This window comes from Suillus subaureus, assembly GCF_016647635.1.
Source record: "Suillus subaureus strain MN1 chromosome Unknown BJ212scaffold_6, whole genome shotgun sequence".
In the NCBI taxonomy this organism is placed as follows: Eukaryota; Fungi; Basidiomycota; class Agaricomycetes; order Boletales; family Suillaceae; genus Suillus; species Suillus subaureus.
In genome coordinates, this window is record NW_024538562.1 from 472,066 (window position 1) to 485,826 (window position 13,761).

Below are 13,761 nucleotides of genomic sequence, written 5' to 3' on the forward strand. Positions count from 1 at the left end.
GACCTAGAGCGGGCATGCAGGACATGCAAGTGTGTTTGTGTCAGTTTGTGATAGCATGAGTGACTTATCCAGAGGATCAGAACTGAGTATCAGTGGGAAGGGGTGGTATATTGTCCTATAGTGGTGATATAGAGGAGCGAGTCTCTACACCGCTTTAGCCTCACCTTTGGCCTGCCCACAATGGTCAGACTATTTCTGCAACACAGTGAAAATGTGCCCTCACTGTGGCCCATGTGAATCCAAATATTTGCAAGAGTTCCTGTAAGCTTCATGTCAGCCAGTGAGGTGCTGACTGCATGTGCTTGCTGTGCTTGATTGAAGGGCAGTCCTCCCCATTGAAGACAAAGTGGGCATGAAGAGGTGCATTGGTTAGGGTGACAAGTTTGTACATGAGTGTCCATAGTTCCGGGTTTTCACCTGACTGGGCATGTCCAAGTTGAAATGCCTGCAGTTTGCAGATGGCATAGAGCCAAGCACTTGTCAAGAATGATTAGCTGGATAGTGAAGCTCATGCTTAGCCCACACACCTGGCGTCAACACCAACTGTCATCATCAAAAGGCCACTTTCATCCTGCACATGCCCCTGGAGCCATTCAAGGGCAAATGCTGTCCAGGTCTGTCCCCCTGTGCTTGGAGAAACCAACTGTGAGGCTAGGTGTAGGTCCAACAACATGAAGAAGATCACAAAAACTGACCTTCCATAAATCAGTTAAACCCATGATGATGGTAGTGGGAAGAAAGATGTGCAGATGCCACTGCAAAGGTTATATGCAATGTGGTTTAGGGGCCATCACAGCCACACCAGATCAGGCGATGCACCTGTTCTTCAGGAAGAATCAAACATGGTGTCTTGATGAAACACAGTAGATGAGCCTCAGAGGTGGATATGTAGATTACAGACATACCATTTAGTACTATTTGTTCAACGTTTGTTGCATTCTTTGCAGAAGTCTCCAGGAAAGAAATACTGAGGTGGTCAGGCTGAACAGACTGACTCAGTGTAACTGTTGAAATATCAACAGTTCAGCATCACTAGGCATTGAGGTTGCTGAACTGACTGACCTGGTGTAACTGTTGACAATTTGGCATCACCAGGCACCAACTTTGCTGGAATGGACTGAACCAGTATAAGTCATGGATAGGCTTGAGTGATGGTGAGGTGGCTGGGCAGTTAAGTGAGCTAAGTGAGGATTTGGGTGAGCTAAGTTGGAGCTAAGTTGAAGCTAAGTGCATGACTCACCAGGTAAAGGTGGTAAACCTGGTAAATGGGTAAATGGGTAAATTTGTAAATTCCAGAGTGGTGGGCTGCCACTCACTGCTGCTAATAACTATGGGTACTAGTAGGACTGTACAGTTAGCTGAAGGTAAATTCACAAAAGTGATGCACACAATTACGGTGTTCAGTCCCACACATTCACATAATGAGTGAATAGGCTGACTCATGAGACTTTGAGGAGAAGCTACAGCAATAGCGGTTCTGTGGGGATTGCAGAACTGAGGACCTAAGTTAACTGCCAGACAGTGTGGGACCATACCAATATCAATATTGTCTTGGTAGGGTGAGCTTCATGATGAACAGTTACCTTGTACCTACAAATTGTGGCTGTATGATCCCATGACCCCCATGAGAGTTTTTCTTATATAGTGCCATAATTGAAAGTGGATAACCAAAAACAATGTCAGATCAACATTCATCTGATAACAAAAGCAATGGCAAAATTAATTACCTAGGCTTCCATACTTTGAGATGTGCATGTTGACATGAAGTGATCTACAAGCATTGCAATGTGATTGACTGATCAAAATGTTGTACTGGTATGAAATGTTGGAAATTTGTGAAAGTGGTTGCAATGGCGTACGGTTGACATGCCATTTGGATGCCATTGAAACATGTTGAAATGCCCTGAAATGATAAGGTAATCTAATGGTTGAGTTACAATCCATTGCAAGCCCCTTGTAATGATTATTATTAGCACACCTAATACTTCTACACCTGCAGCGAATTCACTTGCTCTATTGCCCCACTTTGATGTTATTTGTATCAAACTGCTCATTTCTGTCACTTACAATACTAATACTGTAACACAATGGGTCCAGATCATAGCACAAAACATTGTGATCTATGTGATCAGCACATCAAGCCATAAGGCTACACTACCCACCAAAAATCCTGCGAGATGAAGGCAGAAAAATGACATTGGGATCAGATTGTTATAGATCACATCCATATGGAGAATGGTATGTCTCTGTATCATATTGTCTCACTGTTGTGTTATTTAAATTATCAACATTTAAAATCTGAAATAAGATGTAGTGTCTGAATCTGAACCATTGGGTCCTTTGACAGTGAGACAGTCAGGTGCTGATATCTCTGCACCAAGTGAGTTACACTGTTCCATTATCATTCTGCTCACAATCTCTCAGTTGAACCACAGCATGATCTGAATTGCACCTTAGACTATGATTTCAATTATGCTATCAATGATCTGATAATCGGTGAGTTGATGTACATTTGTTATAGTTGATTTTTCTTATACTAACACTATCCTATACAGACCCTCCTATACTCAATGAACCAGAACTTCCAGCAGCTGCAGCCTTCCCTACCTACAATCTCAATGATATCAAAGTCGAGTATCACCTGAGTAGTGGTATTGTGGCTAAGACCCATGGATTTGATACTTTCCAGTGTTGTCCCACAATCTTGATTCCACCACCTGATAAAACTCCTTGGCATCCATTTAAATCCCAGCTTGAGTTCAAAATTGCAGAGCTTGCACTTGAGGTCAGGCTAAACCATGGTCAAACTGATCATCTCATTACATTATGTCACTGCTGTGCGATAGGGAAGGAGAAAACAATCTTCAAAAACCACAAGGATATTCATAACTTGTGGGAGGCAGCCTCACATTGTGTCACAAAGGTGTGTTCCGTTTCCTACCAATCACTGAAGTTTACAAGACCTGAATCTGACATTTGATTGTTTGAAGTATAGTTTATGAAGGAGGTGATTTTGGTTCACTTTGATGGTGACAGTGAATTGTGGGACTATGAAGTACACCATTGGGACCTTTGGGACTTGGCTACCAACTTACTTTGGAACCCCTGCCTCTTCCCACACTTCTCATTTGATGCACATTGATTCTCAAAGTATGATGGTACCACTTTTGTTCATTTTGTAGATGAGCCTTTCACTGTGCAGGACATCTGGGATATTCAAGTAGGTTTCAATGATACTTAACAGTTGTTTGATTCATTGATTGTTTTTTAATTGTACATCTGTAGTCAAAACTTCCACCAGGCACCAAGCCATTGGCTTATATATTGTATGCAGATAAAACAAGACTATCCTCATTTGGCACCGCAAAGGCTTACCCCATCTATGCTCATCTAGCAAATCTACCTACAGAAATCCAAAATGGATGAGGAACAGGTGGCAGATATGTGGTAGGCTGGCTGCCAATTGTACTTTTTTGTGTTTGTCACTTATTATTAGTACTGACAGTGTGATTTGAACAGGTGGCTGAGGAAAAACAGCATGCTGGAAAGCCAGGCTGGGTTAATTTTAAAAATATTGTTTGGCATGAGTTGTTCACCAGAATTATCTCATCCTTGGTATCAAAATCTAAAACAGGCCAGTGGTTTGAGTGTCTGGATGGCATTGCGTGCTGGTTCTTTTTGTGTGTACTCATTCTCTCAGGCAATTATGAAGAACTGTAAGTCCTGTTTAATAATTGGTCATTGTATTCATGTATTCATGCTAATCAACCTTCATTGTGAGATGTGTCATGTTGCTTACTCAAGGGCTGATGAGCCTTTGGCCATGCCCCACGTGTCTCATTCCTTGAGATGCTTTATTGGATGCTTCAAAATCATATCCCTGATGAACATCTGATGAGTCACAGGCACTTATCAAAGCTGTGCATGCAAAAGGAACTGCAGAAGAATGAGAGGAGATCCTCAAAGAACAAGTGCTTTGTGATATTGAGGTGAGTGAATGCTTCTTAGCATACAAATCTCTAATATTGATTGTTTCAGAATGTCTTTTGAACTTTACTATTTACATGCATTTACTGAGTGTTGTCACATGATCATTGTCACTTTAACCATGGTGGACTGTGGTCCTGTCATTGCTGGGTTGAGCTGCAGAAGTTCCTCATAATTCTTGGATGGGGGAAGGTATCCCAAGTTGATAAGAAATTTGTTCTTTCTCGCTCTGCTGCATTTTATCCTTGTCTGATTCAGATGGCTTGATATTATGTAGTTTTGAGGCCTTTCCACACTGGTGGAATCTCAAGCACCCAAACAAGGTCATTGGTGTTGCATTTACCGACAGTGCTGTCCATGAAGGCATTTCAAAGGTTTGTGTATTCATCTGATGTACTCATCTTACTCATCTTAACATCATACTGATACACAAAATCTTTATAGATGATTATATATGCCACACACAATATCTTGACTGAGCAAGACTTGCCCCTTGGTTATCTTTTACTTCGATGCATACACCTTTACCTTGAAATGGACATGTATGCTGTGATAGAGGTTCACATGGCTAATACAATCCATGAGGGGAGGCATACAGTTCAAGCTTTTGCAGCACTCATGAAGGTATGTGTGCTTATTATGTATAGCTGTAGTATTATACCAACACATCAGCAGCAATATATCACACAAATGGCTGAAGACATCAAGAAGAATTGGAACTTTCTGAAACTTCACATGACTACACATATATTTGATGACATCGAGGCTAAAGGCACTTCATGCAATTATAATACCAAGCCAAATGAGCCGATGCATGGATCCTTGAAGGATTGGTACTTGAACCGGACAAACTTCAAAAACATTGCAGAGCAGGTGACGTGTCAAAATTGGTTTTAAATTCTATCATTCCCTACTAATGATCTTGTTACATGTACAGATTCTTCATATTGACCACTGGATCCTTGTAGCAGACTATGACAATTATGTACTTTTGAAATCACAAGATGTGGAGGATGATGTGATAGATGATGAAGACAACAAAGGTGCTGCTGTCATTACAACAACTGGATCAGTCTTTGATCCATCACTGCATGTGAAAATCAGGTCAAGACAAGCACCACAGACCTTCATACACATTCAGAGTGTACACCAGGGTGACAATGCATTCACCGACTTCTGTACCAAGCTTAATGAATTCATTAATGCATCCCTGCCTGCTTGCAACACTGGTGGACGAAGGTTTCAGTTCCAACCAGATGATTCTGTAGGTTCATTTAGTACAGCTCCATTTTAACATACTGATTCAATACAGATTACTGAATTCTGATTATTGCGAGTCAACTACAAGTCACTAGTAGACTGGCAACAGTATACTGACTACCTCCAGTGCAATCCAAAGTTCTTCAATGCACCACATTTCAACTGTGTCTTCATCCACACAAATGACAAAGTCATTGTTGGACGCCTAGTCTTTCTTTCAATTGTCCAGTCAGAAATGACCTTTTCCCCCTTGCTCTCGTCCATACCTTTGACACTCCAACAGGCCCACAGTCTTGAAAGGATAAACAGCTTAACCTTTTCTGAGTGTGAACAAAACCGCAGGCAAAGGCAGAATTCTTCTCAGTCTGATCAATCATTCGCAGAGTGCTCCTGTTCCTTTGTGTGAGGGAAATGCATCTTCAGGCCAGTCATCCAGTGTGCATCTGACATATTCTACTTCCTGGTGAGCCCATTATTCCTTCAAATCAGACTTCAATGAGTTGCTCTACTAATGTATTCTCTCAGGAATTCACACTATGATGTTTCTAGATGTCTTTAGATTTGATTGAGAGCAATGATCATTACCATGACTATTGAGAGAGCTGTTGGATGATATGATACATACACATGGTACTTGTCCTGGAGGATTAGCCTCTGGGACTTCTCTTTCCTTTTTGATCTGCATCACATCTTGTCACCTTTGACCACCATATGTCGCATCCACTGGGGTAACCATCACCAGTGGCTTCTTCTCTTCTTGTACCTCTCCATATTCAGTACTTAATGTTTTGCTCATGTGCAGTCCTACCTCAGTGTTGTTTAACACTTCTGCTGAGGTATGTATATTACCAATACTTGTACTCATTCTTGCTAACATGTAATCTAGACTTTGTCTAGGTAAATACAAATATAAGTGTTGTTTAACACTTCTGCTGAGACTTCATTTAGCTTACATCAGGTTATGAGCCCTGGGCTCTAACAAAGCCCAGAAACCAGGAAGTCAATGTTTTCTCTTTGTGAACAAACCAGTACACACTCCCCACTGCAGGTCAAACTCAACCATTCTCCCATCTCTACCCAACTCTTTGTCATTATGGGAAAGTATGATCATATAACAGAATTAACCGGCACAGATGAATATCCAGCATGGTGACACACAGTCACCCTTGCTCTTCAGGCAGATGGTTTATGGAATCACTGCAGCTCCAGCACTGATCCAAATAACTATGCTGAGTTTGCATCAGTAATGCCTTCACCTGCTACTGCAGGATCCCCCACTGCTGCCGAAAAACAAGCCATCATTGACTGGATTAAAGAGGATGCCCAGGCTAAGGGTATTATTTGCAGAAAATTATCTGCAGTTGTTCAAGGACTCTTAAGTGAGACCTGGACTGCTAGGGAGCAATGGACCACTCTCACTACTCATTTTGCATGTCTTGATGTGACATCATAGTTCAAACTTTGCACTCAATTATTTGCCAAGAAGCTCAAAGATGCTGACAACACATCTCACTACATCAGCACTTTCAAAAACACAAGATGTTGCTTTGCCAAGATAGCTGTAGTAGTCACAGAAGATGAAATGGTATTTGTCTTACTCCATGGCCTTCCAAATACTCCTGAGTGGGTCATATTCAAGTGAATGACAATGAACCTCTATAGCACACCATCTATGCCTTCCTCCACTGCCCCTTCCACTACCACCAGGATGACCTTTGTGGCAATAGTCTCTTTCCTCTCCAAGGAGGCTAATCACCTTCGAGGAGAGCAAAAACTTGCTGGACCAGGATCAGAATATGCCAATGCTATGTCCCTCACCCAACCTCCTGATGGGAGGACAAACCCAAAGATGGGTGTCCAAATTCACAAGTCAAACCCTAAGGGGGTGAGCTGTGACAACCCAGCATGTTCTGGGTTGCCACATTCTTTAATACACGATTGAGACTACTGCTACCAGCCTGGTGGGGGAATGGAAGGACAGGGAGATAATCCACTCAGAAACCATGACAAGAGACTAAAGAAACCAGAAGTTGCTGCTGCTGCCACCAGCAGTACAGATCCATCTTCTACATCTGCCACCACCTCTTCCTCCCCAGATTCTAAGGCCTGTGATAAGTTTTGCAATTTGAGCGTCACCATCATTGAAGAATTCCCATCCAAATCTTACCCTAGCTTTGAGGACATGGCATGCATAGTGCACAGCACCTTGTCCACTATACTGGACTCAGGAACCACCTTGAACTTCATCACTGATCACAGTTTCTTCTGGACTTATGCTGAGAGCTCATGTGTGATGGTTAAGACTGCTAATCATGGCAGCTTACCCACTTTGGGACATGGAGATTGCATTGCTAATCTGACACTAGGTGGAAAGATATTCTGCATCACTTTCACCAATTGCCTTCATGCTCCTGGCACAATGGTAAATCTGCTCTCAATTGGTCATATGCTGAAAAAGAAGTGGTCTTGTATCTTTGAGCATTCACTTGCATGGTGTCAACTCAAATATCATGGAGAGATCCTAGGGGAGGTTCTGATGACAGGAAACTTATTTTTCATTGAGCTTAAGTTTATCCATCCTCCTAATGTCACATCTTTGACTCATCCTAATTGCATACCTCACAAAATCTCAGCATTTGCTCACATACCATTATCACTCGACTTATGGCATGTCTGAATGAGTTATCCAGGGGGTGATGCAATCAAACACCTTGTATCTGTGACCACTGGTATGAAAGTTGAGTCAGTGGCTCCCCTTCAGCAATGTGAATCATGCATCATCACTTAGCATCCATGAAAGCCTTATCCTCTCTCTGATAGTTCACATGCCACTCACATGCTAGATTTGGTTCACTCTGATCTCTGTGGTCCCTTTCCCATCATGATGCCCCATGGAAAGCTTCATTTTGTTGTGTTCCTAGATGACCACACCAATTTACTCAACCTTCAGCTCCTTGCTACCAAAGACCAGGCTCTAGACACCTGGCATATTATCCAAAAGCATTGGGAAAATCATTCTGGATGAATGGTAAAGGTTTTCCAGTCTGACAATGGGGGGGGATTCATAGGTGGTGCCTTCACTAAGGCTCTCCAGGAGGCTGGGATTGAGCATCAGCTCTCTGCATCATATGCACACCAACAGAACAGAAAGGCTGAGCAGGCCATTTGCACTGTAGAAGGATGTCTTTTCATGATGCTGGAGGCTGCAAAGCTACCTGCCAATCTGTGGGGTGAAGCAGTGTTAATGGTCTGTTATCTCTGGAATAGAAGCACTTCCCACATCCTCCCACCTAATGTCACTTCTTTTGAGCTTGTGGGCAACAGATGGCCTGGCCTTGCGCATATTTGCATGTTTGGATCCCATTGCTTCACTTAGATTCCCACAGAGCTTCAGATAAAGCTTGGTCTACACTCTTGCCAGGCAATCTTTCTGGGATATCCTGAAGGCACAAAGGGTTATTACCTGTGTGACAAGGTCACTGGCACCTTCTTTGTGGCACAAGATGTCATCTTTGATGAGCAGTTTGCTTCTACTGCCTCAGATGACTCAGACTTGGATGATGCAAATGACCAACTCACCAGTTCCTTGCCCTCTGCCCCTCTTAACGCCACTCTCCCTTCATAGGCTGCTTCTCCTGCATGTACCACACATACTGCACCTGTCATCCCAGCTGTTGTTCCTGCTGTGCAACATTCTGGATGAGCCAAAACATCCACAGCTGCAGGACAAGCCTGGGCCACTGAAATGGAGGCTGCAAAGAACCATCTTGCAGCACTCCAGGAGGCTCATGTGGCTCATGCCCAGACTCATGTTCCAGTGAGTGAGGGGGTGAGTGAGAAGACAGAGGCTGAGGAGAACTTAGAGGAGATCGAGCCTAATGTTGACATGCCAGAAGCATACACTAATGTGATGATTGAGGAGCACATGAACATGACCATCCGAAGTGACTGAAGGTGTAATCCCAGTGATCCAGATTATGACATGAAAATACTGCCTACTGCCTATGAAGAAGCTATGCTACACATTGATCACAACCTTTGGCTTGCTGTGGTGAAGAGGGAGCTGCAAACCATGGATGATATGCATGTGTACAGACTCACCACCATCCCAGAAGGATGCAAGGCAATCGGGAACCACTGGGTGCTGGAATTCAAAGAAGATAACGAAGGTGGGTCAGTCTACAAGGCTCATCTCATTGCCCAAGGATTCTCTCAAATCCCAGGCATAGGCTACGGTGTGACCTTTGTGCCAGTACTAAAAACAGTGTCCCTGTGTCTCATTGCAGCCCTGGCATGCAAGAACGATTGGGAACTTTATTCCTTCGATGCCACACATGCCTTTCTCTGGGGGGTACTCAAAGAAGAGATATATATGCATCAACCCAAAGGGTTTGAGCAGGGCAACTGGAGGGTGCAGGTTTGGTAGATGCTTTGCACCATCTACAGATTGAAGCAATCCACAATGGAATGGTATGAGCAGGTCAGGGAGGTCATGAATGAGCTAGGTTTCACTCACTGTCCCGTCGATTATGCGGTGTTCCTTTTTGACAGCAATGCCTCTGGTACCCACATAGTCTGCATCATCGGGTTTCACATTGATGATGGGATGGGAACATGTAACACACCAACATTCCTACTCTGGGTCAAGCAGAAAATACACCAGCGCTTTGGCATCAAAAATATGGGTCCAGTCACCAAGTTTATTGGAATCCAATTCAAGCTGGACCATAACACGCATCAGCTATGGATGCATCAAAGTGAATATATTACTCACCTGCTTGAAGAGTACAGTCTCCTTGAATGCAACCCAGTCTGCCTTCCACTCGACCCATATCACCCTTTTGGCAGACCTGACAACACCTATGACCCAATCCCCAATCTCCCCACTCTTTTCCGCAAACTTGTTGGTGAACTGTTGTATCTTGCCATTTGCACCCGTCCAGATATCTCTTTTGCTGTTAACTCACTTGCGCAGCACAGTTCCAGCCCCCTACCTGCACACTATGCCTTTGCAAAACAACTACTTCGCTACCTGTCTGGGACCATCAACCTTCACTTGCACTATGGGAGTGCAAATGTGAATGATGGATTAGCCTCTGGGACTTCTCTTTCCTTTTTGATCTGCATCACATCTTGTCACCTTTGACTACCATATGTCGCATCCACCAGGGTAATCACCAACACTAGCTACAACAGAGCCAATGTTCCTGAGATCCAACAATTCCTTGGGGCCACATCTTTGACAAACCTGACATACAAGACATTTCCTCTGGTGCTGTTCCCAGACTTGAAGGAAGACAAATCACTCAAGACCGTCTTTGGGAACTGGAAACTGTTAGCACGAGTAAGTTTATTAGCACCCTCTCTGTCCTGACCATCTCTGACTATGACTGTCCTCAGATTCTGAAAGCTTTGTTGTGTGGTGTCACTTCACTCCATCACACTTCTAGCAGTGGTGGTGCCCATACAAACTCAATGAAATGGAGCATTCAGCAAGTCTTGCCAGGTTCCATTGCATGGGCAGCAGTTATTGTAAGCCAGCAACATAATTTAAACTTTTATTTGCAGTTACCCTCACACTATTCAACAGGGAATATTCTTACTCTCACCTGACACTGAATTCTCAAGCAGCAGTGTCAGCAAGAGATCAACCATTAGCTACAAGGAACTATTCTTCAACTATAAGAAAGTCCTAGTGTCAAAATGGAGCACAAAGTGCATCAAGGCAATTGTCACCAATATTGATCACTACATCTTCAAAGCTGCATGACCTTCCACCATTGATTTTGCTGGACAGGAAGATCATATGGACACAATTGATTGCACATTAGCAGTGCTCAATATGGAAAGTTTGATTGACAAATCAGATATGCCTGAACCAGTCACAGAACATGCTATGGAATCAATATCACAGCCTATTATTAGACTCTCTGCATCACACCAGCACACCGCAGATAAAACTGTACCTGGACCTGTTGTTGTGCAAGAGAGTGTGGGTTCAGCACTCTGACAGGTCCAGGATTCAGATGCAGAGCCTGTCAATGAGCCATTGAGCAGAGGACAGAAGCAGACAAAAACCAGAGGGAGGAAGGCAGCTGCTCCTGGTACTGTGAATCATACTACTCGGTCTCGCAAATAAGGCTTCTTGTGAATCATCTGCATCTTTATCTTGGACCTCAATTATGCACCTAGATTCATCATCAGTTTGTTTTGTTTTCCGCACTCAGATTCATTTTTGTATTTCATCTAGTTCAAATTGTGTTAAAGTGCTTACTAATACATAAGGATTCAGAACAGTCTAAGACTCAGACCCATCATTTCGTCATTACACCACATGTATTGCTTTCATCCTCACCTAGATTTTCTTACCCAAAACTGTGTTGGAATTCTGGTTGTGTCTGAATCTTAGACCATCTGTCAATGATTCAGAATCTGAATCAATTCATTGGATTCTTTTTGCACCTGGACTTGGACCCTGGACCTTTTTCTCTTGGGCATTCATTCTCTGAATCATCTTTCACCTGCTTTAGATAACTATTATCTCCCTTTTTGCACCCTTTTCTCATGCCTCACAGATTGTGAGCTAATCATAATAATTCAAGGCTTGAATATGATCAGGAGCAGTGTGATTGTTGAAAACCAAGGTTGCAGTTTGGGACAGTGGGAAGGAAAAGACCATTGGTATGGAGGGAAGATCCAGTAAGTTGCCCATGTCATGAAAGCTGGAACATCTTTTAAATTTAAACTTAAGAAACCAGAGATTTGGTCCAGGAGATCACATCGACTTGCTTGCTTCTTGGGGTCCAGGTCTCAGCACATCCTCCAAGTCCACGTGCCAGATAACCTTACCTATGATAAAGTCAGCTCAGCACATCAGGAATTCTTAATATCAAGGTGTGTGGCTGCATCTTCGTACCCTTCCATGCTGAGGAAGGGAGCATGTACCATTTGGAACCATGCACATTTGATCTTGTCTTTTGCTTGCTCTAGACAAATATCTTACTCATCTCCTCATTGACCCAGCAGATATCTTTGTTTGTGCAAAAGCCAAACCAGATGAAAGCCAAACCCCCACCCCCTGGACCAACCAAAGTTCATGTTGATGTCACTCGCATTTATTCTTAAATAAATATAATGCTCAGTCTTTTGGTTGACAAGTTGTATCACTGACTGAGTCTGCAAAATTTTGTAGCACATCATAGGCTCATGTCACATGGATATTAAAATTTCCAGTGTTCTGCAAACATTGAAGCATGGTACTCCCACATCAACCCGCCCTACATCCCCTGCTCCATTGGCCATACCACCCAGAAGCAAGATCAGCTTCTTCCTGACCACATTTGCAGTAATGGTATGTAATTTTGCAGACTCAACCTTCATTGTAGCTCAACGAGCCATAGTTAATAGCCCAGGAGAATGTGAGGGATTCAGATAATAGGGTTGCTGTGATTGATATGAGGGGTATGCATCCTCGACAGTCCTCATCACTGTGATTTAAATGCCCCCAATTAAAATCTGAATAAAATAAAAATTGTACCATACTGTAATTTGAATCTAACATTTCAATCATGATTGCTATGAGTTGCAATGTGATTGCCTACATATTTCAACCACCCTTGCAGTTCAATGAAAATAGACATTTAAGTCCATTTAAATGATGGTGACAATAGCATTACAATTACATTGCAATTGTGTTGAAATGAGACTCTATTATAGCAACCTATTTAAAGACATGCACTGTATTTGGAAGTTGAAACTCATTGCAAACCATTGAAATCCAAATAGGGAATTTCCAATAAAATTCAACAATGGTAAACAACTTTGCCACTTGATTACATAACAAATTGCCACAGGCCTTAGGAACTAAACTACATGAGGTTCTTGCCAAGAGGTGTGTGACCAGTTAGTTCCAGACACCAACCATTTTAGTTCATCGACCCACCACCACCATTACAGTGACCTCACATGATGTCATACGGCCAAATCGAGTAATTCTGTCACATTGAAAATTTCACTAATGCATGAGAGACACGTCTCGATATTCGCATGTTGTCGATGTGTCATACATGTAGTAACATAGTGTATCGAGACATCTGACCATAAAAACACTAAATGGGATGTTTAAGTAGCATGAATGATGTGAAAACGAGTGCAACAAAACATTTAAGTAAGGTAATCATCACAATGCAAGTAGCAGGTCTGAAAGAATGAAACACTACACTGGAACACAAGCTTTTTTCACAGTTGACCCTGAAGCAGCCTGCATGTTGGACTTGCACTTGCAAGACATTGAAGGTGCAGGCTGGTTCTCTTTGTCTCCATCAAATAATGGAGTTAGCAAGTACATGTTGGAAATTCCAGCATCCTTCTGCTTGAGTAAAGTGAGCATGATTGACTGCAGAACACTGGCTGGAAGTGGGTGGCCACTGGGATTTCTGGGGTGTGCATACTGAGGTGGACTTGATCAAGATGCTGCAGCATATTGTAGTGCCAGATGGCACCTACAAATGGTGG

General features: G+C 42.8%; 4 protein-coding genes across 4 annotated transcripts; 3 read left to right on the top strand and 1 right to left on the bottom strand.

Moving 5' to 3' along the window:
* Positions 1-268: 268 nt before the first annotated feature.
* BJ212DRAFT_1477553 (uncharacterized protein) lies at positions 269-719 on the bottom strand (the record flags this gene model as incomplete). Its single annotated transcript, XM_041339565.1, has 3 exons — positions 269-476; positions 528-643; positions 696-719. 3 exons carry the CDS (start codon positions 717-719, stop codon positions 269-271), a joined length of 348 nt encoding a protein of 115 aa, XP_041196441.1.
* Positions 720-2,228: 1,509 nt separating this feature from the next.
* On the top strand, positions 2,229-5,314 carry BJ212DRAFT_1297041 (uncharacterized protein; the record flags this gene model as incomplete). The annotated part of the gene is made up of 16 exons (XM_041332534.1): positions 2,229-2,238; positions 2,315-2,380; positions 2,458-2,496; positions 2,556-2,801; positions 2,847-2,923; positions 2,996-3,055; positions 3,152-3,220; positions 3,286-3,326; positions 3,520-3,680; positions 3,701-3,716; positions 3,906-3,989; positions 4,265-4,361; positions 4,432-4,611; positions 4,663-4,860; positions 4,925-5,251; positions 5,300-5,314. 16 exons carry the CDS (start codon positions 2,229-2,231, stop codon positions 5,312-5,314), a joined length of 1,686 nt encoding a protein of 561 aa, XP_041196442.1.
* Positions 5,315-10,250: 4,936 nt separating this feature from the next.
* Positions 10,251-11,017, top strand: BJ212DRAFT_1297042 (uncharacterized protein; the record flags this gene model as incomplete). Its single annotated transcript, XM_041332535.1, has 4 exons — positions 10,251-10,324; positions 10,417-10,591; positions 10,648-10,779; positions 10,838-11,017. The coding sequence occupies 4 exons, from the start codon at positions 10,251-10,253 to the stop codon at positions 11,015-11,017; spliced, it is 561 nt and encodes a 186-aa protein (XP_041196443.1).
* Positions 11,018-11,811: 794 nt separating this feature from the next.
* BJ212DRAFT_1297043 (uncharacterized protein) lies at positions 11,812-12,647 on the top strand (the record flags this gene model as incomplete). The annotated part of the gene is made up of 5 exons (XM_041332536.1): positions 11,812-11,825; positions 11,866-11,946; positions 12,055-12,141; positions 12,481-12,598; positions 12,633-12,647. 5 exons carry the CDS (start codon positions 11,812-11,814, stop codon positions 12,645-12,647), a joined length of 315 nt encoding a protein of 104 aa, XP_041196444.1.
* Between the last annotated feature and the right edge of the window lie 1,114 nt (positions 12,648-13,761).